Source organism: Nycticebus coucang, chromosome 15 (genome assembly GCF_027406575.1).
Source record: "Nycticebus coucang isolate mNycCou1 chromosome 15, mNycCou1.pri, whole genome shotgun sequence".
In the NCBI taxonomy this organism is placed as follows: Eukaryota; Metazoa; Chordata; class Mammalia; order Primates; family Lorisidae; genus Nycticebus; species Nycticebus coucang.
Window position 1 is genome coordinate 20,725,929 of NC_069794.1, and position 27,639 is coordinate 20,753,567.

The 27,639-nt window shown below is 39.7% G+C and overlaps 1 protein-coding gene across 2 annotated transcripts in view; it reads right to left on the reverse strand.

The window, feature by feature from the left end:
• The window catches only part of GPC5 (glypican 5), a 715,907-nt gene extending 688,617 nt beyond the window's left edge, over window positions 1-27,290 (reverse strand). For both annotated transcript variants that reach the window (XM_053563555.1, XM_053563554.1), the window contains exon 1: window positions 27,128-27,290. In XM_053563555.1, coding sequence (XP_053419530.1) covers window positions 27,128-27,290 — 163 coding nt within the window. The remainder of the gene's footprint in view (window positions 1-27,127) is intronic.
• Window positions 27,291-27,639: the final 349 nt, after the last annotated feature.

The following is a 27,639-nucleotide window of genomic DNA, read 5'->3' on the forward strand; positions in this document are numbered from 1 at the left end:
GGTGGGAGACAAGATGGCGGACTGAAGCCAGCTTTCAACAAAGGCTCCCGTCCAGAAGGAGAGTTAAGGGACAGGAATTTAGTAAGTATCCTGGTGGACTTGAGCCTCACCAAGAGAGAAGGCTGAAGAACGCACATCAACACCGCTGAGGCAAGTTGTGATCACAAGGATGCAAACAAAAGGTACAAAATCCACCACCAAGCGGACGGGAGTCCCCCTCCCCCATGAGACCGGCTCTAGAGCCCCACAATTGAACAAGCGGGCAGAAATTAAAGGCCCTCCCCCTACACTCCACGGGAGAGACCTTCTAAAAACTGGACCTACCTCCCCTACTGGGGTACCGTGGCGTTCTCCTGCCGGACATAGGGCTGAATAAAACTTTGGGAATCCTTTGCCGGCAACCCTGAATCCCCGGCGCTCCCCTCCCGCCGACTGAGGTCCGGAGGCCTGTCCCCCAGGACTTCGGATCCTTGGGTGATTTCTCAAGGGGAGTGGACAGTCCCCGAGTTGCGACTGGTCAGCATTGACTCTGAGGCGCGCCGAGTGAGGAGAGGGCACCAGGCTGAGGGGGAGTCACGCCTCGCGGCACTTCCCTGCGGTGCAGTGCAGCAACCCTCCCCAGGCATACGGGGCTCAAGACTGAATCAGACTCTGGCCTCCCTGCTGAGAGCTGAGAACCCCTACTCTCACTCGGGGTCTGAGGGCCTATCCCCCAGGAGTTCGGCTCCTTGGGTGATTTCTCGAGGGGAGTGCACAGTGCCTGAGCTGCGTCAGGTCAGCGCTGACTCTGGGACACGTGAGCGAGGAGAGGGCACTCTGCTGAGGGGAAATCAAGCCTTGGCGGCACTTCCCTGCGGTGCAGTGCAGGAGCCCTCCCCAGACCGTAGTATTGCGGGAAACTGAATAAAACTAGCTTCCCCCCGCCCCACTCCCAATCGGGGTCTGGGGGCCCATCCCCCAAGAGTTCTGATTCTTGGGGGATCTCTTAAGGGGTGTGGACCCAGCACAAACTGCGGCCGCTCAGTGCTGACTCTGGGGCGCGGGACAGAGGAGAAAAGGGTCGCCTGAGTGCCCACACCAGAGCAGCAGTTCCCTGGAGGTAGATCAACAGCCGTTTTTTCTTTAACGGCAGAACGTTCACTTCTGGATATTCTGAGGCCACACCCCCTGTCTCCCTGGGCAACCAGAGGAGGCCACCGGTGACACGGCTCCCAAACCCGGAAGCCTCCAGGGCGGGGCCAACCTAGAGAGGTGTTCAGATGCAATTCTCCTGCAGCAAAGACGTTTGAACTCAAAACGGCCTGTCTCCTGTAGGCGACGACAGGAACAGAGACAGAACCTCACAAAGTTGTCTGTTCTGTTCTGTTCTGTTAGCAGCATGCATCAGGGACGGGGCTAAGCCTGAGTGAACACCTTCTTCCCATCACCTGCATCAAACACTCAAAGATGTCAGGCCCCATCTCCTCCTGCTAGATAACGGCAGTCTGCAGGGGCCTGGCAGACTTCCTTGCGATTCAGGCAGGTGCAAACTCCTGGAGTGTCTGTTCACTGCAGGCAACTGGGTTAGCCATCTGCAGAGATACCAGTGACTGGGTCCGACGGAGGGGCAAAGTGGGGAAGGAGACGTCAACCTTCCCAGACTGCTCTGTTTGCTGGGTGGCTCCTCCTGACTCCACGCTGCACTGGGGTGAGCTGTGTCAGAGGAGTCACCAGGCCCCTGTGATCCAGTTCCCAGAGACCTCTTGAACCCTTCCACCCGAGACAAGTGCCGATTGAGACAGTTGATTCGGACCTTTTGAACTGGGCTAATAGACTGAGGACTCTTCAGGCGGTGCCCTGGGTGTGCGATTGTAGGAAGGTTTGATTCTCCTTTTCCAACTGGGGCCAGAGGTGGGCAGGCGGGGTGACTTAATTGCTGATTTTTCCACACAGCTGAGACTTCAAGCCAGAGTAGAAGTTGCAATAGGATCGAACAGAAACCAGCTGAAAACAAGACAGAACCACTTTGCTCCACCACACCAGACAGAGCCCCAGTTTCTCAGGCCACAACACTGTACGGGCCCTCGATAAAACCCCAGGGGAAAAACCAAAGGGAGTAAACCATGGGGCGGAATCAGCGGAAAAACTCTGGTAACATGAATAACCAGAATAGATCAACCCCCCCAAGAAAAGATACGGCAGATGTGATTGAAGATCCCATTCATAAACAACTGGCTGAGATGTCAGAAGTCGAATTCAGAATTTGGTTTGCAGACAAGATTAATAAAATGGAATTAGGAATTCGAGGAGAAATTCAAAAATTGTCTCAAGAATTTAACGAATTTAAAGACAAAACCACCAAAGACTTAGACACACTGAAACAAGTACTTACAGCACTCAAAGATATGAAAAATACAGTAGAATCCCTCAGTAACAGAATGGAGCAAGCAGAAGAAAGGATTTCTGACATTGAAGATAAAGTCTTCGAACGCTCCCAATCTCTCAAAGAGGAAGAGAAATGGAGAGCAAAAACGGATCACTCACTCAGAGTGCTCTCAGATAATTCGAAAAAAAACAACATAAGGGTTATAGGAATTTCGGAGAATGATGAAGTGGCTGCCAAGGACACAGAGGCCCTTCTACATGAAATTATGAAAGAAAATTTTCCAGACATGCCTAGAGAATCTGAAATTCAGATAGCAGACAGCTTCAGAACCCCAGCACGATTCAACCCCAATAAGCCATCTCCCAGACATATCATAATTAGCTTCACTAAAGTTAACATGAAAGAGAAGATTCTCAAAGCAGCCCGGCGAAAGAAAACTATAATGTACAAAGGTAAGAATATTAGAATAACTGCAGATCTCGCTGCTGAAACTTTTCAAGCAAGAAGAGGCTGGTCATCAACTTTTAATCTCCTAAAGCAAAAAAACGTTCAACCCAGGATCTTGTATCCAGCTAAACTGAGTTTCATCTATGATGGAGAAATTAAATACTTCAATGACATTCATATGTTGAAAAAATTTGCCATAAGTAAACCAGCTCTTCAGGATGTTCTCAGACCTATCCTCCACAATGACCAACCCAATCCTATACCACAAAAGTAAACTCACTCAGAAACTTCGGATCAAACTCCAACTTCCACACTGGCGAAAGGATTAAAAATGTCCACTGGACCTTTGAAAAACTCGATACCCAAAATTCCACCAGACTTATCAATACTCTCCATCAATGTGAATGGCTTAAACTGTCCTCTAAAGAGGCATAGGTTAGCTGACTGGATACAAAAACTCAAGCCAGATATTTGTTGCATACAAGAGTCACATCTCAACTTAAAAGACAAATACAGACTCAGGGTGAAAGGATGGTCATCCATATTTCAGGCAAATGGTAATCAGAAAAAAGCAAGTGTTGCAATTTTATTTGCAGATACAGTAGGCTTTAAACCATCAAAAGTAAGGAAGGACAAGAATGGTCACTTCATATTTGTTAAGGGTAATACTCAATATGACGAGATCTCAATTATTAATATCTATGCACCCAACCAGAATGCACCTCAATTTATAAGAGAAACTCTAACAGACATGAGTAACTTGATTTCCTCCAGCTCCATAATCGTCGGAGATTTCAACACTCCCTTGGCAGTGTTGGATCGATCCTCCAGAAAGAAGCTGAGCAAAGAAATCTTAGATTTAAACCTAACCATCCAATATTTAGATTTAGCAGACATCTACAGAATATTTCATCCCAACAAAACTGAATACACATACTTCTCATCAGCCCACGGAACTTACTCCAAAATTGATCACATTTTAGGTCACAAGTCTAACCTCAGTAAATTTAAAGGAATAGAAATTATTCCATGCATCTTCTCGGACCATCATGGAATAAAACTTGAATTGAGTAACAATAGGAATCTGCATACCCATACAAAAACATGGAAGTTAAATAACCTTATGCTGAATGATAGCTGGGTCAGAGATGAGATTAAGAAAGAAATCACCAATTTTTTGGAACAAAACGACAATGAAGACACAAACTATCAGAACCTCTGGGACACTGCAAAGGCAGTTCTAAGAGGGAAATTTATAGCACTGCAAGCCTTCCTCAAGAGAACGGAAAGAGAGGAAGTTAACAACTTAATGGGACATCTCACGCAACTGGAAAAGGAAGAACATTCCAACCCCAAACCCAGTAGAAGAAAAGAAATAACCAAAATTAGAGCAGAATTAAATGAAATTGAAAACAAAAGAATAATACAACAGATCAATAAATCAAAAAGCTGGTTTTTTGAAAAGGTCAATAAAATAGATAAACCTCTGGCCAAACTAATCAGGAAAAAAAGAGTAAAATCTCTAATATCATCAATCAGAAACAACAAAGACGAAATAACCACAGACTCATCAGAAATCCAAAAAATCCTTAATGAATATTACAAGAAACTTTATTCTCAGAAATATGAAAATCTGAAGGAAATAGACCGATACTTGGAAGCACGCCACCTTCCAAGACTTAACCAGAATCAAGTGGAAATGTTGAACAGACCCATATCAAGTTCAGAAATAGCATCAACTATACAAAACCTCCCTAAAAAGAAAAGCCCGGGACCAGATGGTTTCACGTCAGAATTCTACCAAACCTTTAAAGAGGAATTAGTACCTATATTACTCAACCTGTTCCAAAATGTAGAAAAAGAAGGAAGACTACCCAACACGTTCTATGAAGCAAATATCACCCTGATCCCCAAACCAGGAAAAGACCCAACAAGAAAAGAAAATTATAGACTAATATCACTAATGAATATAGATGCAAAAATATTCAACAAGATCCTAACAAACAGAATTCAACAACACATCAAACAAATTATACATCATGACCAAGTTGGTTTTATCCCAGGGTCTCAAGGCTGGTTCAATATACGTAAATCTATAAATGTAATTCAGCACATAAACAAATTAAAAAACAAAGACCATATGATTCTCTCAATTGATGCAGAAAAAGCTTTTGATAATATCCAGCATCCCTTCATGATCAGAACACTCAAGAAAATTGGTCTAGAAGGGACTTTTCTTAAACTGATAGAGGCTATCTACAGCAAACCCACAGCCAATATCATATTGAATGGAGTTAAATTGGAATCATTTCCACTCAGATCAGGAACCAGACAAGGCTGCCCATTGTCTCCATTGCTTTTCAACATTGTAATGGAAGTTTTAGCCACCGCAATTAGGGAAGAAAAGGCGATCAAGGGTATCCATATAGGGTCAGAAGAGATCAAACTCTCGCTCTTCGCAGATGATATGATTGTGTATCTGGAAAACACTAGGGACTCTACTACAAAACTCCTAGAAGTGATCAAGGAATACAGCAGCGTCTCAGGTTACAAAATCAACATTCATAAATCAGTAGCCTTTATATACACCAACAACAGTCAAATTGAAAAAGCAGTTAAGGACTCTATCCCATTCACAGTAGTGCCAAAGAAGATGAAATATTTGGGAATTTACCTAACAAAAGACGTGAAAGATCTCTATAAAGAGAACTATGAAACTCTAAGAAAAGAAATAGCTGAAAATGTTAACAACTGGAAAAACATACCATGCTCATGGCTAGGAAGAATCAACATTATCAAAATGTCCATACTACCCAAAGCAATATATAATTTCAACGCACTCCCTATTAAAGCTCCACTGTCATATTTTTAAAGATCTTGAAAAAACATTACTTCGTTTTATATGGAATCAGAAAAAACCTCGAATAGCCAAGACATTACTCAGAAATAAAAACAAAACAGGAGGAATCACACTACCAGACCTCAGACTTTACTACAAATCGATAGTGATCAAAACAGCATGGTATTGGCACAAAAACAGAGAAGTAGATATCTGGAATAGAATAGAGAACCAAGAGATGAATCCAGCTACTTACCGCTATTTGATTTTTGACAAGCCAATTAAAAACATTCAGTGGGGAAAAGATTCCCTATTTAACAAATGGTGCTGGGTGAACTGGCTGGCAACCTGCAGAAGACTGAAATTGGACCCACACCTTTCACCATTAACTAAGATAGACTCTCATTGGATTAAAGATTTAAACTTAAGACATGAAACTATAAAAATACTAGAGGAGAATGCAGGGAAAACCCTTGAAGAAATTGGTCTGGGTGAGTATTTCATGAGGAGAACCCCCCGGGCAATTGAAGCAGCTTCAAAAATACACTACTGGGACTTGATCAAACTAAAAAGCTTCTGCACAGCTAAGAACACAGTAAGCAGAGCAAGCAGACAGCCCTCAGAATGGGAGAATATATTTGCAGGGTATAACTCTGACAAAGGTTTAATAACCAGAATCCACAGAGAACTCAAACGCATCAGCAAGAAAAAAACAAGGGATCCCATCGCAGGCTGGGCAAGGGATTTGAAGAGAAACTTCTCTGAAGAAGACAGGCGCACGGCCTTCAGACATATGAAAAAATGCTCATCATCTTTAATCATCAGAGAAATGCAAATCAAAACTACTTTGAGATATCATCTAACTCCAATGAGACTAGCCTATATCACAAAATCTCAAGACCAGAGATGTTGGCGTGGATGCGGAGAAAAGGGAACACTTCTGCACTGCTGGTGGGAATGCAAATTAATACATTCCTTTTGGAAAGATATATGGAGAACACTCAGAGATCTAAAAATAGATCTGCCATTCAATCCTGTAATTCCTCTGCTGGGCATATACCCAGAAGACCAAAAATCACAACATAACAAAGATATTTGTACCAGAATGTTTATTGCAGCCCAATTCATAATAGCTAAGTCATGGAAAAAGCCCAAGTGCCCATCAATCCACGAATAGATTAATAAATTGTGGTATATGTATACCATGGAATACTATGCAGTCTTAAAGAAAGATGGAGACTTTACCTCTTTCATGTTTACATGGATGGAGCTGGAACATATTCTTCTTAGTAAAGTATCCCAAGAATGGAAGAAAAAGTACCCAATGTACGCCCTACTATGAAACTAATTTGGGACTCTCACATGAAAGCTATAACCCAGCTACAACTTAACAATAGGGGGAAGTGGGAAAGGGGGGGGTGGGTAGAGGGAGGGGAATCGGTGGGATCACACCTGTGGTGCATATTACAGGGGTATTTGCAAAACTTGGTAAATGTAGAATGTAAATGTTTTGGCACAGTAACTGAGATAACGCCGGAAAGGCTATGTTAACCACTGTGATAAAAATGTGTCAAATGGTTTATGAAGTGAGTGTATGATGCCCCATAATCATATCATTGTATACAGTTATGATTTAATAAAAAAATTAAAAAAAAAAAAAAGAAAATTATGAAATCCTCAGAAAGGAAATAACAGCGGATATTAATGAATGGAAGAACATACAATGCTCATGGATGGGAAGAATCAACATTGTTAAAATGTCTATACTTCCCAAAGCAATCTACCTATTCAATGCCATTCTATTAAAATACCAACATCGTACTTTCAAGATTTGGAAAAATGATTCTGTGTTTTGTATGGAATCAGAAAAAAACCTGTATATCTAAGGCAGTTCTTAATAATAAAAATAAAGCTGGGGGCATCAGCATACCAGATTTTAGGCTGTACTACAAAGCCATAGTGGTCAAGACAGCATGGTACTGGCACAAAAATAGAGACATAGACACTTGGAATCGAAAGACAACCAAGAAATGAAACTAACATCTTACAACCACCTAATTTTCAATAAATCACACAAGAACATACCTTGGGGGAAAGATTCCCTATTCAATAAATGGTGTTGGGAGAACTGGATATCCACATGTAAAAGACTGAAACTGGACCCACACCTTTCCCCACTCACAAAAATTGATTCAAGATGGATAAAGGAGGCAGCGCTTGCGGCTCAGTGAGTAGGGCGCCGGCCCCATATGCCGAGGGTGGCGGGTTCAAACCCAGCCCCGGCCAAACTGCAACAACAAAAAAAAAATAGCCGGGTGTTGTGGCGGGTGCCTGTAGTCCCAGCTGCTCGGGAGGCTGAGGCAAGAGAATCGTGTAAGCCCAACAGTTAGAGGTTGCTGTGAGCCGTGTGACGCCACGGCACTCTACCCGAGGGCAGTACAGTGAGACGCTGTCTCTACAAAAAAAAAAGATGGATAAAGGACTTAAATTTAAGGCATGAAACAATAAAAATCCTCAAAGAAAGCATAGGAAAAACATTGGAAGATATTGGCCTGGGGAAAGACTTCAGGAAGAAGACTGCCATGGCAATTGCAACAACAACAAAAATAAACAAATGGGACTTCATTAAACTGAAAAGCTTCTGTACAGCTAAGGAGACAACGACCAAAGCAAATAGACAACCTACACAATGGGAAAGGATACTTGCATATTTTGAATCAGACAAAAGATTGATAACTAGGATCTATAGAGAACACAAATTAATCCACATGAAAAAAGCCAACAATCGCATATGTCAATGTGCAAGAGACATGAATAGAACCTTCTCTAAAGAAGACAGATGAATAGCTAATAAACATATGAAAAAATGTTCATCATCCTTATCTATTAGAGAAATGCAAATCAAAACCACCCTGAGATACCATCTAACCCCAGTGAGAATGGCCCACATAACAAAATCGCAAAACTGCAGATGCTGGCATGGATGTGGAGAGAAGGGAACACTTTTATACTGCTGGTGGGACTGCAAACTAGTACAACCTTTTTGGAAGGAAGTACGGAGAAACCTCAAAGCACTCAAGCTAGACCTCCCATTCGATCCTGCAATCCCATTACTAGGCTTCTACCCAGAAGGAAAAAAATCCTTTTATCATAAGGACACTTGGACTAGACTGTTTATTGCAGCTCAATTTACAATCACCAAAATGTGGAAACAGCCTAAATGCCCACCAACCCAGGAATGGATTAACAAGCTGTGGTATATGTATACCATAGAATACTATTCAGCCATTAAAGAAAATGGAGACTTTACATCCTTCGTATTAACCTGGATGGAAGTGGAAGACCCTATTCTTTGTAAAGCATCAAAAGAATGGAGAAGCATGAATCCTATGTATTCAATTTTGATATGAGGACAATTAATGACAATTAAGGTCACGGTGGGGGTGGGGGAAGGGGAGAGCAGAGAGAGAAAGAAGGAAGGAGGGATGGGGAAAGAAGAGCAGAGAGAGGGAAGGAGGGAGGGGGTGGGGCCTTGGTGTGTGCCACACCTTTTGGGGACAAGACACAATTGCAAGAGGGACTTTACCTACAAATGCAATCAGTGTAACCTGGCTTATTGTACCCTCAATGAATCCCCAACAATAAAAGAAAAAGAAAGAGACAGATCCCAATACAACAATAGGAGACCTCAACACCCCACTTACAGCACTGAACAGGTTATCTAAACAGAAAAGTGACAAAGAAACACTGGACATAATCTACACTATAAACCAAATGGACCTAATAGATTCTTAAAGAACATTTTATCCAACAGCTAAAGAATATGCATTCTTCTCCTCAGCATGGATCATTCTCAAGAATATACTATATAGTATATAGTAGACCTCAAAACAAGTTTTTAAAAACAAATTTTTTTAAATTAAAACCATATCAAGTATTACCTCTGCCCCAAATAGAATAAAACTAGAATTTAATACCAAAGGGAATTTCTGAAACTATATAAACATATGGAAACTAAACAGTTTCCTTATGAATGTCAGTGGGTCAACAAAAAATTAAGAAGGAAATTTTAAAATTTCTTAAAGCAAATAACAAAGGAAACACTAAATACTGAAATCCAGGATATAGCAAAAGCAGAAAGATAAAATAACTGCCCGCATCAGAAAAGTAGAACAAATAAATGACCTATGAATCTTAAAGAACTAGAATAAGGAAACCAAACCCAAAATTAGCGCAAGGAAAAATAAAGATCAGAGTAGAAATAAAGGACACTGAAACAAACAACAACAACAACAAAAAAAAAAAAAAAAAAAAAAACAGAAAAAATCAATGAATCAAAATTTTGGTTTCTTGAAAAGATAAACAAAATTGGCAAATTTGGGGTCAGACTAAGAAAACAAAAGAGGCAAGACCCAAATAAAAATCAGAGATGAAAAAGGACACATTACAACTGATACTGCAGAAATTCAAAGGATCATTAGAGATTACTATAAGCAACTGCATACCAGAAAAGTGGAAAACGTAGAAGAAATGGATAAATTCCTAGACTCATAATCTACCAAGATTGAACCATGAATAAATTTTAAAAATGACAGTAACAAGACAGAAGCAATAGTAAGTCTTTTATTAACTAAAATTCCAGGGCCAGATACTGCTCAATTCTACCAAACATTTACTAGAGAACTACCACTAATTCTGCTCAAACTGTTCCAAAAAATAGAAAAGGAGGGAATACTCTCAAATTCATTCTACAAGGCCAGGATTACATATCACTCTGATATCAAAACCAGACAAAACCACAACAAAAACACATCATCCCAATATCTCTGATTAATATAGACACAAAAAAAATCCTCAGCAAAATACTAGTAAACTGAATTCAGCCACACATTCAAAAGATCTTTCATCATGATCAAGTGAGACTCATTCCAGAGATCCAAGGATGGTTCAAACATACAAAAAAATTAATGTGATACATCATACCAACACAACAAAGGACAAAAACCATATGATCGTTTCAAATGATGATGACAAAGCATTCAATAAAATTCAACAGTTAAAACTCTCAAAAAACACATACATAAAAAACAAACCTCAACATACGAACAATAAAAGTCATATATGGCAGATCAACAGATAGGATCACACTAGAAACATTCTCTCCTATAACTGCCCTGAATCATGTTACTGACTGGATTACTCTTTATAATGGCTAATAGGAAACTCAGAGCCAAAATTTTTGGCCTAGCTCAAAAATGTTGACATCTTATTCTGCTAAAATAAAATGTACATGTATCTTTTGTCCTAATCTTCTGATTTCATGTTATTTTTACTACTCATATTTTTTGGATTATTTTTATTCTTGGATCATATTCCTTTTTCACCTAATTATTTTCAGATTATGTGAACCTCAGTGTATTTATCTAAACTAATACTGAACGAGCTAGAATACAAATACATGTGCACACATAAAATAGAAATTTATAGCTAACTGAAAACTATTAAAACACTGAATTGCTTCACTCCTTCTGGCTCAAATTATTAGCTCTTCTTGAACTTTTATAACACACACTACTAAAAGGGGCCTGCAGCATAAGAATATATTAGCTATGCCCTGCCCAGAGAGCGTGGTGCTCTCTCTCTCTCACCCAAGGGTGCTTCTTTGGAAGGAGTGGCTCTCTCGGTCCACAATTAGAGGCAGTACACCAGGGCAGATAGGTCGTGGTCCCTTCTCTATGTCACACTTCCAGACTGAATCTGCTTACTCTGGGTGCATATGGACTGACTGACCCTGCATCAGTCCTGAAAAGGGAACTGACCCAGAGAGAGGTGGTGGGAGAGAGGTTTAGAAACCGTAGTAATTGCAGAAAGAAGGGCCAATCTGAGGAAAAGCACGTTCCTGACTCATAGCTATTTTGATGTTACTTATTTCAGAAGCAGAATTGGGTAAGCAAAACACCTAAATGTAACTGAAACACAAAGCAATGCACCCATACCGTCACCTCCAGCCTACTGAAGCCACCAGTCTATAGCAGTTTTAACTACTGTACCTTTTTTTCAACATTTAAAGTGAAACTTGGTTCTTGACCTCATTTAAGAACATTCAGAATTTTTTTTTTTAAAAAAAAAGCTCTTGAAAATGGCATCTTAAGGACAAATCTACATATTTCCATATTGTGGGTAAAAACAGACACCTGTATGGTGTTATTAGCTTCTAACCCTCCATTCTCAGGATGCTTTTCAGAAGATGCTGAGTCTTCCTCCCACCTGTGCTAAATTTCAGAGTAATTTCCTGTTCTGTATTTGATTAACAAGTCAAATGAATTCATAAAATATTGATTAAGCACCTGTTCTATACAAGACTGTGATAGTTATTAAAGATATCAAGTATGATAAAATGCAGTTTTATCTAGTTTCCAGGGCTCAGACTAGAGAGAAAACACATTTGATAAATAATGAATATAATAATGCCTGTAACCTTAGCACTTTGGGAAGTCAGAAAGGGAGGATCTCCTGAGGACAGGAGTTCGAGAACAGTCTGAACAACATAGGGAGATCTTATCTCCATAAAAATTAAAAAGAAAATTAGCCAGCATGGTGCCTGAGGCAGAAGAGTAACTTGAACTCAGGCATTTGAGGTAGCAGTGAACTGTGATGATGCCTGTGCACTCTAGCCCAAAGCACACCGAGACCCTATCTCGGAAGACAAAAATAAAGTGATAAAATGCTATCGGAGATAGACTAAGTTTTGTGAGAGCACAGAAGAAGAAATGCTTTCCTCTTCTTGGAAAGACAAGAGAAGGGATCAGAGAAGATTTTGAGCAACATCATAAATCCTTTTTTACATAGATGGTTTGTAGTCTTCTTATAAAAAAACTTAGAAGGTGGAAAATATTCCTATTTTACAAATGAGAAATTGAGTGTACTACAGTTAAATTTCTTTAAATTCACAAATCTGATAAATAACAAAGCAAATTTGAATGCAAGTGGCCAAATAAGAATGGGAGGAGAAAAGGAAGGAAATGATATTCCAGAGAGAGGCAACAGTTGGCAAGACATGTAATGGGGAAACCAGTGAATCATTGAGAAATGGTTGAAACAGAACACCAGGTCTATGGATGGATGTGGACTGGGGGCAGATGGGGGGAGTGCAAAGGATCTAGATCTTTCCCCCAGTACTGTTTCACAGATGCTGGGGGGAGACAAGAAACTTAGCACAGCAAGCGTCATGAACACCGTGTCAGTCACCCCGCTTCCCGAAGGACGTGGGATGGCTGCACACATAGCAGGGTGCATTACAAGAGGAGAACACAAAACCTGGTGCAGGTTCACCATTTTCCCAGCAAGCCTAAGCAATAGTGCTCTGTGTCCTGGGGGAAGATGATTCTTCAAAATCACCCCTTACAAATATAAAACTGAGAAATGGTCCAAGTAAAGAAAAGTCAGAGCCTTGCATTGTTCGGATACCCAGCAAAAACAGGCAGGGATGCTCGGGGCCCACGGTGGATAACATCTCACAACAGGGAGGCAAGGCAGAAAGAGCGCAGGGACCACAAGAGACAAGACTGGACCAGAAGCAAGAACTATACGTATCCTGAGAAATTTAGACTCAGTACGAGGGAGTTTGACTTTTGCTATAAGCAGGGGAGTCCCATGAAGGGGCTATGTCTCAAACACCTCTGCATTTGTATATGTGACTTGCATAGCTTTTGTAGGACCTCTTCCTCCCAACACAACCCATTTTTATAGTAAGTGAAAAATGTGCCATATTGTATGTGATCCACTTCCTCAAAGTCAGTTTCTCCTTTTCGGTGGAAGCTTTGTGGCAGGTGTATTTTCTGCTATGTGAGAAGATAACGGAGGTTGCTCTGCATCAAGAAAAACTTTCCAAGCATTCTAATCCAAATTTTCATTTCCTTAACCTATCTGTATCCCTCTCCATCTTCACTGTCCCTGGAGATGCCTCAATACACTTCCAAAGCATTCCTTTTTTAGACAGTATTAGTTAGGTTTCTGTCACTTGAATCCAAAAGTGTATACTAGCTTAAAGGGGCTATGGCTTCACATTAGTCACTTGGAACCAGGACAGCAATTTGGAAAATGGTTTCCAATGAGGATAAAACTGTCAATAAAGCCAACAGACTATCGTATTCAAGAAAGAAATGATGTTTCTTTCCCCTTAAATATATGTCCTTAAAGATATGGCCATGATTAGGTACTCTGATTCAGAGATGACTTTAAAAAAAAATCCTGGCTCTTTGTTAGTTCAGATGACCTCAGTAGTTTCAGGGGCAACTTAGGAGGAATAATTGTATTCTGGTATATGGTAGTTCAGGATCAAAAACTGAACCTTCCCAATGAAGACAAAGAAAACACATGAAGCTAGAGAAGAGGGGGCCAGACCCACAGATCATGAAAGGTCTGATAAACCACATCAAAGTCAAGACTATGAAGATAAAGAGGTAAAGAGCAATGGACTGACTGTTGTCACTGCTGCTACTAGACTCAATCCCAGGAGCCTTGAAGGCATTATGGCACATGGAAGCTCAGGATGACAGAATTGCAAGGGTGGCATTTCAGTGCTCCTGTTAAGTGTAAATCACAAACATTTATAAATTTCACTTTCCACAAAGTAAAGATTAAAACTTGAATTCATTTGAAAAAAATTATCTTTATAGGTATCTTCTCATAAGTCTATTTCCCAATGTTGTCCACTATTAATAGCATTCTGCACACATTCTTTGGGAGTTGTTCATACATAAATTGGCATGCAAGTAGTTTTCCTTTTCTTTTTTTAAGAGAGGCCATAATTGGCTTTTTCTTTCAGTGATGTCTTAAGCAAACTTTGGTTATACAGCTTTACCTTGCTTGGTCTAATATCTACATGATGGATGGCGCCCATAAGTTTAGTGAGTAGGGCACAAGCCACATACACCCAGGATGGTGGGTTCAAACCTGGCCAGGCCCAGTTAAACAGCAATGACAACTACAACAAAAAAATAGCCGGGCGTTGTGGTAGATGCCTGTGGCCCCAGCTACTTGGGAGGCTGAGGCAAGAGAATCACTTAAGCCCAAGAATTGGAGGTTGCTGTGAGCTGTGACACTATGGCACTCTACCCAGGGCAACATAGTGAGACTCTGTCTCAAATAATAATAATAAAAATAATAATATACATGATTATCTCTAATTTATCATTTAATAGGCATTTAAATTAGCTGCAATGAATATCCTTATACATAAAGTGGCTTAAATTTTGTCTAGTTACTTACTCTGTTGGAATACTTTCCTATAAGTTGTGCAAAACATACACAAAATTTAAATTTTGACCCATAACTATAGAATTCCCAGTGAATGTAGAAACACTCTTCACTGGTCTTATTTCTTGGTATATGTAGATGAGTATACCCTATTTCCTATAATCACAGGAACACTGGATACCTGTATTTCTAACCTCTGATAATATAATAGTCCTGAGATTATTTTTCCTCCATTAATTTAAGCTCAATCATCTTTACATATCCTTAGTAGTCATTTATTACACATAATTTGAGTTTCTTCATTATGTTCCTTTCACTTCCTGTGACGTATTAGTTTCTCTCTTACCAATTTATCAGAGCTCATTTATTATCAAGGATGCTAACACCTTTCGATCGCTGCACATTATGGATGCAATGCCAGGGAGTTCTCCCACCCATTTATTTCACTATGCCACTTCATTTTATTATGCCATTCTTTTAGCAAGGGAATAAGAAACTACTGAAGTATTTAACAAAGAAATAAAGACAACATATTTGCCTTTTACTGGGAATTCAATGGGGAATCCATTAGAGAATGGACTGGCAAGGGCCAAGAGTAGACGCAGGCTCGTGGAGCAATTCGGCTCTGAAAAGGCAGTAGGGTGAAGGATGGTGGTAGCAATAGCAGTGGGCAAGGAAACTATAAAGACATTTGTAAGGAGAAGCTTTAAAAAACTGGTGATTGGTTGAATCAGTAGAGGAGGTAGGGATGAATCTATGTCATCATAGTGTCATCTACTTCAGTTCCCACTGAAACTTCAGCTACCCCAATGCTCTCCATAAAAAAAGGCTGAGGGGAAAGGGACGAATAAAAGGTAATTAACAAAAGCATGATCATGAGGCAACTGAATATGAGTAGAAAAACTGTCACTGATTGGAACTTCTAAAAACATTTATAAAGTGACTATGAAACAGATTTGTGTCTATACATTTTAAACACAAATCAAATTATCTTCTGAATGGCTCAGTGCCCAAAGCAAAGTAGTTATAGAGCCAGCCACGTACATCAAAGTTGGTGGGTTCGAACCCAGCCCCAGCCAGCTAAATAACGACAACTGCAACAAAAAATAGCAGGGCATTGTGGCGGGCACCTGTAGTCTCAGTTACCTGGGAGGTTGACACGAGAGACTCACTTAAGCCCAAGAGTTTGTGGTTGCTGTGAGCTGTGACGCCATGGCACTCTACCAAGGGCAACATAGCGAAACTCTGTGTAAAAATAAAATAATAGTAATTATCTTATGAAAGCTGTGGCTTTAAATATTTGAAATACATTAAGTTTCATCATATAGAAGCCTGTGAGAAAATAAACTTGTACTCTCAAATTGAATTATTTAATTAAAGAGCAGAGTATAGGAAAACTGTAAGAGGCAGTATAGCGCTCCCTAGGTAGTAACTTTAGAAAGGGCAAGATTACCAGAATGCAGAGAGTTGTGAGGTCACCTCAGAGGAGCTATGGTTTTACCTAGAGGAACATGGCCAACCTGCAGTGACCCTGCAAGGTGTAATCTGGGACCTACCATATTCCCCTTCTCGGTCTCTTTCTAGCCACTGCTTCCCATTAACTGCCAGAGGCAAGAATGCCCACTGACTACGTGAAGGAATACAGAGCAGGATGGAAAGTTCATCTGAAGGGACAGGCAGACACTTGCTAGCCCACTTCACCCTGTGCCTTTCATTGTAAAGGAAAAATCTTATCTTCAATACAGGGGACATGCTAAGACCCTCAGTGCTGTGACCTGCAAAAACACAGTAAAACAGAGAATTCACTCCTACTCACCAAGCACACACTGGTAAACAGAGAATTCACTCCTACTCACTCCTAAAACCAAGCACACACTGGTAAAACCTGTCCACACTCACATTAACTCAGCCTTAAAACCAGCTTGTATTTCCAGCTGAAATACCTCCCTTTTTATCATAATTGAATTAGTTTAAATAATTCAATTTTTTCCTTTTTTTCTTGCAACAGCTCAGTCTTTAGTAGTTTTTAAGAGGGGTTCTTATTATGATGTCTAGGCTGCTTTCAAACTTCTGGGCTCAAGAGCTCTCCTTGCCTCAGCTTCCCAAGTTTCTGGGGCTACAGGTGCATGCTGCTGTGCCTGGCTTCTAATATTTAATTGTTAAACTATGTAAGTGAATAAGCCAATTTAATCTTAGTAAATAATTAAACCACAAATAATAAAATATTTACTAAAGTAAATAAAAGTGAAAACACAGACTTCATTTCCTAGGAGTACAGGATTAATACTGAGGGGAAATGATGGAAAACAAATATTTGAACGTTTGGTATTTTATTAGCATTAAAAGATTCTGCTATGGTTTCTCTGCCTGCTCCCTAACCCAGCACAAACAATTTTTTAAGTGTATCTAAGAACATTTCATAATAGAATCAATTATGTCACATTTGTAGAGATGATCCCTATTTACAAAGTGCCTTCACCATACCGTGGAGTCCTCAAAAAACGCTGAAGGGAAAAGACACAAGCCTATTTCACTATCCCTGTGAAGAAAGGAAAACATTTTCTGACAAGTTGAGTTGTTTGCCAAAGGCCACACAGCTAATAAGTGATGGAGTTAAAACTAAAGTATTTCAAAACTATAAATTTGGCTGGGAACAGTAGCTCATGCCTGTTATCCTAGCACTGAGAAGGATGAGGCGGTAGATTGCGTGAGCTCAGGAGTTCAACACCAGCCAGAGCAAAAGTTAAGACCCCATCTCTACTAAAAATAGAAAAACTAGCCAGGCATGGTGGTGTAGGCATGTAGTCCTACCTATTCAGGAGGCTGAGGCAACAGGGTTATTTGAGCACAAGAGTTTGAAGTTGCTGTGAGCTATCATGATGACATTGCACTCTGCCCAGGATGACAGAGTGAGACTCTGTCTTAAAAAATAAGAAACTATAAATTTATTGCTATTTGCTAAAATACATTAACACAACATGCAGCAAATTATAAGTTAACATATCTGCTTTTCCCATTTATTTATCCCATAATATTTCAGTTTGTCACATGTTTTTCCTTGTTATATATTTCAAAATATATTTAATAACCTGAAGCTTTTTTGTGCCCCTGACCTTACAAAAGTAAAATTTAGTTTTGCTTTTATAACTAACGCTCTTAACTATACAAATACAGATCCACATATCTTCCCCCCAACAAACAGTACCCTGAAGAACTTAGTAATTTCTCAGCTTTTTTAGGTTTGCCATGTCATTCATATTTCCTTTACACCTTTAAGTTGATCAAACTCCTTTTTAAAAAATGATTTTTCCCTGGAGTAAAATGTGTTCCAAGCATAGTGAGAACAGACTGTTAATCTTTTCACTTTATTGACCTACTTCAGTTTTAGCTCATTAAACACAGACATCTGAATGATCAAAAGAAAATGAACCAAATGTAACTTAGAATAACCTTACTGAATAAGTTATTCAAAGAGCCAATAAATCTGAACAGGTAATTTAATATCGACAATCTCTCACTTAAAGAATATATATATATGTAATGTACAAGTACATCCAGAAATAATTTTTACGTTTATCTGATCAATTAAGACACACTTTCAGTGTGCTTTTTATCCAACTCCCTTCTCAGACTTTATCTTCTCCTGAACTGAATATCGAGGAAATCATAAACTAAATTCCTTTTAATGGATAAGACAAAAGAAGGCAAAAGAGTACCTAAAAAGATAGCCGCAAATATTATATAATTATATTACCTAGATGGAATTATGAAAACTAAAACAGATTTGTTATCATAGCAGAGAGGAAGAAAACTAGTAATTTGAACTCATTATCCTAAAAAGAGTAATAAACAATTTAAATTATGAAGGGCGGCGCCTGTGGCTCAAGGAGTAGGGCGCCAGTCCCATATGCCGGAGGTGGCAGGTTCAAACCCAGCCCCAGCCAAAAACCACAAAAAAAATTAAAAAAAAAAAAAAAGACATTGCTTCTAAATTATGAAACAAGAAATATTTAATAGCTTTAAAATATAACTGTATTCAATACATAAATTTAAATTAATAGCTTAATGGCTGAACCAATATTAAAATATGCATGTTTGCTTAAATAATCCTTCTACTTAGGTAAAATTCCCTACCTAAATAAATAACCACAATTCATACAGAAAAAGATAATTTTCTGGGCAGCGCCTGTGGCTCAGTGAGTAGGGCGCTGGCCCCATATGCCGAGGGTGGTGGGTTCAAACCCAGCCCCGGCCAAACTGCAAAAACAAGAACAAAAAAAAAAAAAAATAGCCGGGCGTTGTGGCGGGCTCCTGTAGTCCCAGCTGCTCGGGAGGCTGAGACAAGAGAATCGCGAAAGCCCAAGAGTTAGAGGTTGCTGTGAGCTGTGTGACGCCACGGCACTCTACCTGAGGGCGGTACAGTGAGACTCTGTCTCTACAAAAAAAAAAAAAAGATAATTTTCTAAGATATTATTGAAAACACATCTTAAAGACACAAACTGAAGTGTCTCAACAGATGAATGGATAAAGAAAATGTAGTATACCTACAAGATGAAATAGTATTTGGCCATAAAATTAAGAAAATGCTGTCATTTGTAACAACATGAATGAACATAGTGGACATTTTGTTAAGTGAAATAAACCAGACAAAGAAAAACACATATTACATGAGCTCCTTCATGTGTAATCTAAAAAAGATGATTTCACAGAAGCAGATATAGACTCATGGTTAGAAAGGTTAGGGCAATTAGGGAGAAGGGGATAAGATGTCTGTCAAAGGATAGATATTCACAGTCAGATAGGAGGCATAAGTTCAAGAGATTTATTGGATGGCATGCTGACTACAGTTAATGACAATGTATTGTATTACTGAAAAATGCAAATGAATGTTAAACATCCTCACCAGGAAAATAACACCTATGCAAAGTAATTCAAACTTTAATTAGCTAGATTTAACCATTCCACAGTGTACTTGTACCATACTTCATAACATCATGTTGTACACAATAAATACATACAATTTTAACTGTCAATATAAAATCAATTATTTTTTTAAAAGATTGGGTATTTCTAAAGTTGGAATTGTTGGAAATACTTTAGAAACAGATTATACCTACTACCATACATCATGTTTTGTGATTTAATAGCAATCATTTGTTCACTTGTTCTGAAAGGCTGTGGACTCTCTGTTTGGTCTGGAAATGACCAAGTCATTTGAATGAACTCCAAGTCAATGCTCTTTAATAAACAATGATCTTCTCAGCTCAAAAAAAATTCCATAGATAAGTGATATGTACTTCACTCCCGGCATGGAATTAACAAGTGTGGGAGACAGAAAAACTGAATCATTGTCTAGTTCCTTATTATTAACTTCCTCAAATAAATATACTATTTTGCAAGAAATATATTCAAATAAAACACAAACTAACCATTCCAAAGCCAAATATGAATTATAATTGATCATCTTTATTTTTATCCATTCTCCCAATAATAGATCAACTAATGCTCTATGGTAGACCAGTCACACTGGCTACATGACAATAACAGTTAGGCAAATGAATCCTTAAATGTTAAGTAATTTTTTTTCTTTAAGAACATTTGAGGAAACTCTCTTCCAGACATTTGTCTGGCAATTAATTTATTCCATTTTTTAAATGTTAAATGATACAGATAAAAGTTCCTTTAAATTTAAAAGACTTGGGCTACTTTATAAGTGACAAAATTACATAAGAAAAAATTAACTCCATAAAAACATTACTCAGCAACACAAGTGAGCCCAGATAAGAATGTATATTAAGAAATTTCATACTCTATATTTCTCATTCTCTTAAGTGCAAAAAACACAATAAATAATCTACTAGTTAACTCCAAATGTAAGACTAATTAAATAAATGAAAATATTTATTAATGTTGGCTTAATCATAGACCAGAAAGAGAAAGCCATCACAGATCCTTCTCTCAAGGAGCCTACAGTCTAGTAAAGAGAAAAATATATTTAAAATCAGTATTGCAAAAATAAAAGGTAAAAAAAAAGCAAATAAAATCAGCGTTGGTACTTTGAGTCCCTGTATTATATCAGAAAGAGCTAAGTATTGACCATATGTGGTGAGTTTCAGGACTTCAGGGCTAATCAAGGAAAATGCCAGGCCACAAGATGGCAGCAGCACACAAGGAGCTTTACTTGGATGGGGCTTTGACAGGTTGCCTGGGAAAGGACATCCTTCACAACAGTAAACCTTCCAGAGATAATGGTGCAGTAGCATCACCCAACAGGGGAACTCCCAGGAGACAGAGGAACTGGAGTGAGGGCTCAACTATCTAGGTGACAGCAGTGAACAAAAAGAAAAGACATCTCTAAGTGAGAGAGCTTTGAGGGGCAGCAATGGCCTGGGGTCTTCTACAGCCACAGGGTTTATCTATGGTTTAGAAGATGTTAGGTAAAGTTTTGTGAGCTAAACAAAGCAGGTAGGAAATGGCTGAAAAGACCTTTATTTGAGCTATATTTAAAGCACCTGAATGTGCAAAAATTAAGTTGGACAACAGTGGTCTTTGAACTAAAAGTCCCACCCGACTATGAAGTAGAATAACATGGGAGCCCATCTTTAAGCCACTTATAACACCCCCTTAAAAAATCATTGTATAATGAAACAGAATCTTACATACTCAATAACCCTGGTCTGTCTAACAGAGTTTAACTTAGTCAGAATTAGAGAAGTTCAAAAGACATATCAAAATGCTCCTTAAAGCTTTCCTAACTATTCAACAAATACTTCAACCCTTATTCTGTGCCAAGCACTGTTCTAGACACCAGATAGACCACAGCAAAAAAGGTACGCATCAGGACAAATTATATAATTTGCAGGGCCCAATACAAAAAGAGAATTCAGAGTCCTCTATTAAAATTTCACTAGGAAAGAACAAAACATTAAACCAAGTATGGAGTTCTGACAGTACAATCAATTTACAAGCCCATGAAACTGGTCCTGGTAGACAGTCTCTTTCTGCGTCATATATACAATCTAGTGTTGAAAGATGGAGAGTTAAAAGAAAATGAAAAGAATGTAGCACCATGATAAATGCCATGCAGGAAACAAAAATTCTACAAGAATAACTAGTTTTATAGTTTAGTTAGCCAACCTTGAAAAAGGCCTCTCTGAAGAAACAGCTCATGCTAAGGCTTCCTCTGTCTCCTGGGAGTTCCCCTGTTGGGTGATGCTATTGCACCGTTGTCTCTGGAAGGTTTCCTGTTGTTAACATCTGCTTAAGTAAGTCAGCTACATAACGTGTGTGTGTGTAGGACTACATGGTGGACAGCACATGTCAGTGGTTCTCAACCAGGACAGTTCTGCCTCCCATGACACAGTTGGCCATGTCTGGAGACACTTGTAGTTGTCACAATTTGGCAGTGGGGGGTGGGGATACTGCTGCCAACATCTGGTGGACAGAGGTCAGAGACACTTCTCAATATCCTGCAATGCAGAAGACAGCCCTCAACAAAGAAGTTTCCAATCCCAATGTCTATAGTTCTGAGGTTTAAAACCCGTGTGTAGAATAACAGTTTGGCACATTTGCCTTTCATCTTCAGTCATGTGACTTTATGGTAGTGAATCTGGAAACCTATATGGTTTCTTCCAACAACATGGGAGAATTTAATTTATGCTACAGAAATTCAGTGAAATACTATATAGAAATTGTGACCCGGTTGTTTGTGCCCTTACAATAACCTGAAATAAACACACACAAACAAACAAAACTGAAATACATTATTCCCTTGGACATCAAATCACAAGCTGGACTTTCGAGGGGAAAAATGGACAAACTGTCCTATCACTGGATCTGGCCATGCTGGTGTTCAGGATTCAACATAAGCAACCCGGACGGAAGGAGAAAAGATTACTTGAGAACTGTGGCCGTAATAGGACAGAAACGAGGACACTGCAGCCACAAAAATGACTAATCGTTCCCCTCTTTTAACTAACTCCAGTTACTACTACTTCTTTATTAATGACAACTACCCCACCCTAATCTTTTTAACACCTTGAGGAAAGCTACTAAGATATCCAACTGCGGAACTGTCGACTTCATTAAACCCTCCTTACAATCATCTATATGTAAGTCCAGACCTATAAAAAAACCTTCCCAGCCGCTTATAACCAATGTACCCATGGCTCCTATTATATGCAATCTCTCTTGCTGCAACAAGCAAAATGAGCCTAATTTGTTTGACTACAGCTTTGTTGACAATGCTTCTTAGCTGGTGGGCTTCAACATAGGGCAATCCTCAAGATAATAATCTGCCCCAGTGTCAGACTATGCATCCCCATTTTGGCCCTGGAAATTTGATCACCATAAATGTGCTGCTCAAGCAGCAAAAGGGATTAAATTCATGAGACACAATTCCAATTTAAGATTATGGCCACCAGCTTTCTAAACCACCCTGCTTGTGTTATTTTACCTCCATGAATGAAGACAAAGGATGGTGGTGGTGGGAGTGAAGATAGTGCCTATGAGTGTTGGAGCTTGCAGTGGTACAGGCTTGTTTCTTTCTTAGAACTTTTTTTTAGTTCGTAAAAAGAAAGCAACTATTCACCATAACCTAAGATATACCATTTCATATAGAAACATATTTCCCAATTTTAAAAAGAATCATTTGTGACTTTAAAAAATATGGTTGTTAGTATAAACACATTTTATGAACTCAGAGATCTAGAACTAGAATTTCAAACTGAAAAATCAAGTAGTCAAATAAAAATCAAGCACTAAAAAAATTAGAATAATAACATATTATTGAGTAGTTACTATGAGCCTGGATTTGTAACATTTTACATAATTTCATTTTATCTATTCAACTACTCTAAAGAATATTCCCATCTTACAAAGGATGAAACAGATTTAGAGCTAATAATTGATTAACTAAAGTAGCATGACTGTAAGTGGCAGACCCAAGTTTTGAAAGCCAGATATACATCTAGTGATTCTAAACTCCAAGGATACCAAGTAGATCATTTCTCTTAGGTGTAAGAATGAAACAGTGTTCTTGGATGATTGTAAGATTTGACCGTAATGAAAGTGTTTTAAAAAATAGAGCACTTAAAGTGTCTTGTAGTACTAAAATTTCATTTTGCCACGATGAGTTTATTTTTATTATTCCATGTATGCCCCAAAGCTATCAAGGACAGTTACTTTTTACAAGATAACATGATATGGACAATATACTTGATATGGAACTTGATAGAAAGTTCATATTCAACAAACATCAACATCAACCTTTCAAAAATAAGTTGTCATGTAAATTATGTGAATGTAGTCCTGGATTTTCTATAAACTTCCCTTTCTGTATTATCCTCTAAAATTGGAAATAATATATGTGTGAATAGTGCGTGTATAAAGACAATTATCCCGATCCTCAATAAATACAATGAAAATGAATGGACCTTTAAATGACACTTCACTAACAGTTCTTTTCTGAATAAAATAAACAAGAGCAAAGGGCACCTTGACTACTACTTAGGAAATAAAATCAGAACACAGGGAAATCTGTAATTCTAATCACATTTACACCTTCTCTCCTTTTCTACATTTCTCATCCAAACATCCTTAGGAGCTCAATAGGCTTAAAAGAATTGGAGCAGGGCAGAGAACAAAGGTGAGGGGAATCTGAGAAACAGTCTAAATGGCTGTTCTCACCATTTTAATAATTACAAATTATATAACATTTTTTCAGAAGTAAAAGTCAGAAACATAAGAAGAAACTTTTAAAAATTATTCTGTCTGCTTAGATTATAAGACCAGCATTTTGGCTAGTCATCTCAGCAATTAACCACTGGGGACAAGAAATGCAAGAAAGCACTAAAAAAAATACTTCCAAGGAAAACAAACGTCAAATGAATTAGCCCAGGTCAATGAAAAGCTATGTGCTAAATGAACCCATTTGGTACAAATACTACTTAAAATATTTGTATATTCATGTAGAAATGACTACTTACTTATTACCTATGTTTTCTATGGAGAGTGTGGATAATTTTTAGAAAATAAGATACCCAACTACTATACTCAATCATGTTAAATGTTTAGATAGGGCATAAATACAAAAGTAAAGAAAAAACTTATGAAGCATGTGGTATGTGTGGTTTACTCAATATGGGAATGAGATTATTTTTGTTTTTAGTGAGAAGAGAGAAATCAATGTTAAAAGAAACAGTTTAATGTTTTGTTGAATTATTCAAATAAAATATTGACCAACAATACAGAGATAAGAAAACTTCAGAATTATATCAAACCCATGCATGGATCCCTTTTATTTGATAAGTCTAAATAAGAATGATATTTTGATGTGACTTCTTAAGTGAAAATATCAAAGAAAATTAGCATGTCTTTTCATCAGACCCCAGATGTCTCTAAGCTCCTACAGCACAGGCTTCTAGGAGTCCTCCATCACGCTAAGCCACAGATAAATAAAAATGGGGAAACAACCCAGAGGGACTTAGATTATTCTCATCCTCACAATTGGGGGTGGAGGGAGGCGCTTATGCATATCAAATGCAAATAATTACAGTCATTTCTCAGTTTTCCCTTACATTCTGGTAAAACTCTATTTCAGTAATTAATTCTCTGGAATGTTCCTCTTCAAAAGAACTCATACACACAAGGTTCTAGAAATGTTAACATCTAGTCAATGTGCTGCATTCAGCAGGTATCAGAAATACTGTGATACAAGGGGTGGGGTTGAAATGAAGGCCTCTCTAGACAGCTGTCAACATTCACTGGACATAGAAGCAAAAGTTATTCAGGGGGCAAAATCGAATAATTCAGGTGAAGATATCAGAGCTCAACAACCTAAAAGAACACTTACACACAAATCCACTTTAGTTTTATCAGCAGCTGACAAATCAGGATTATTTCTTAAGGAGAAGAATGCAGTAAAATAAGAAATCACAGATTTTTAGGGGGGTATTTTGTTTGAGGACAGAAGAATGACCTCGAACAACTGTTTCAAAAGCGGTATAGAAAAAACACCTAGTATCGAACAGATATTCAAGTAAATATTTGTGTCTGTTTAAGACTGGTCATGTAAATTCAATGTAGTCAATGTTTCCAACTGCCCAGATTTTCTTCTTAGGGTAACTTGAAGATTGAGTTCACAACCAGCAAGGCCATCAAGAAAAAAGGCTACAGCTCAGCAGTGCTAAGAGCAAGTTCTCCACCCAGGGAACGCAGGCAGAGAATGGATTTTAGACTCAAGCATCTTCCACAAATTCTTTATTCAGCCAATAACCTCACAGATCCTCTGTATTTGTTTCATAGTCAAAGAGGCATTGTTTTAATACGATCTTACCTAGTCCAGACACCTGCTGTTGTGTTTGACCATTAAGACTTAACTTTATAGACAGAACATGCACTAGAAACCCGTCCAGTAGAAGAAAATCTGTGTGGTGGGGATGAGGAGCAGGGTATGAAAGCACGGGCAAAATGTACTTAGAAGAAGCATAATCTACACTGGTCAGAGACTTCTTTCCCTTTGAATTTCTAGTATAACTCATCCATGTTATGTGGCTTCCCAATATGTTCAATTAGATCGCCTGTTGCCATAACATCTTTGTGAAACCACCTTGTGGTTCTGCGAGACACACTGGCCAGTTTGGATTCCTGCAGAGAGGAATTGGTCCCAGGGTACGGAGCTGCAGCTAATGGTCAAGTCTCAGTGGATGGACAGGCTCGGATGGAGTGCCAATTACAGAGGAGACCCACTGCCCTTGTTAGTGCCCCATTCCCCGTTAAGTATCGTACTTGGGGCAACCAAACCGATTCCTTCCACCTTGTGAGAAAGCAGCAAGTCAAAAACCTCCGGCGGGACACTGATGAAATTCCCACTCGGAACAGAAATGCAATCAGGCTGCGATGTCCCCAGACGTCTGCCTCACCAGCTCTTTCCAACTCATCATCCGAGACTAAGGGAGCCCGGGCGGGAAGCAAACGCCCAGAACTGGGCTCAGCCGCAGGCGTAGTTAAGGAGTCCCCGCAGCTGAGCTGAGCTGAGCTGAGCTGAGCTGTGCTCGGGATGTGCACACCGAGCATCCCACAGGCCTCACCGGGATTCACCTGGCGTGCCTGGAGAGCCTCAGAGGTTACCTGCCCCCGAAGCGCCACCGAGGAGAGCCGGGGGAGCTCACCGACCGCGCTCAGACGCCCCCGCCCCGCGCCAGCCAGCCGCGCCTTACCTGCCCGCGGCGAATCCGGCAGCCCCTTGACAGCTCCCACCAGCCGCCACTGGAAAAGTTTCCGAACTTCTTCGCAGGTCTGTACACCCTCGCTCCGGGCAGAACCAACGAGAGCCAGGAGGAGGAGACAGCGAAAGCCCACCGGCCAGCTCTGCACGTCCATCACTGGTACCCTGGTCACTCCTGCCCCCTCAGCGGAACCCACGCCCCGCGCGCCCTGCGCCGCAGGTGCTGAAGAGCTTCGGCGGCCGAGGTCTCCGCGGGATGCGATCTGCCGGCGGGCGTTCGGGACGGCGCTCGCACCCTCGATTCACCTGGGAACACTTGGCTTTCTCGGGGGGAGGCCTGAGGCTGACACTCCAGAGTTTTCGGGCTGACGGCCGCCCAGTCTTCTTCCCAGACCGAGGCGAGTTGCCGCTTCGCGGGCGAAGAAAACTGCTGGAGTCCCCCGGAGCCAGCGAGCATCCGGCTCCGGCCACTGCCGCAGCAGCCTCCCGGCCCGGCTCGCAGCC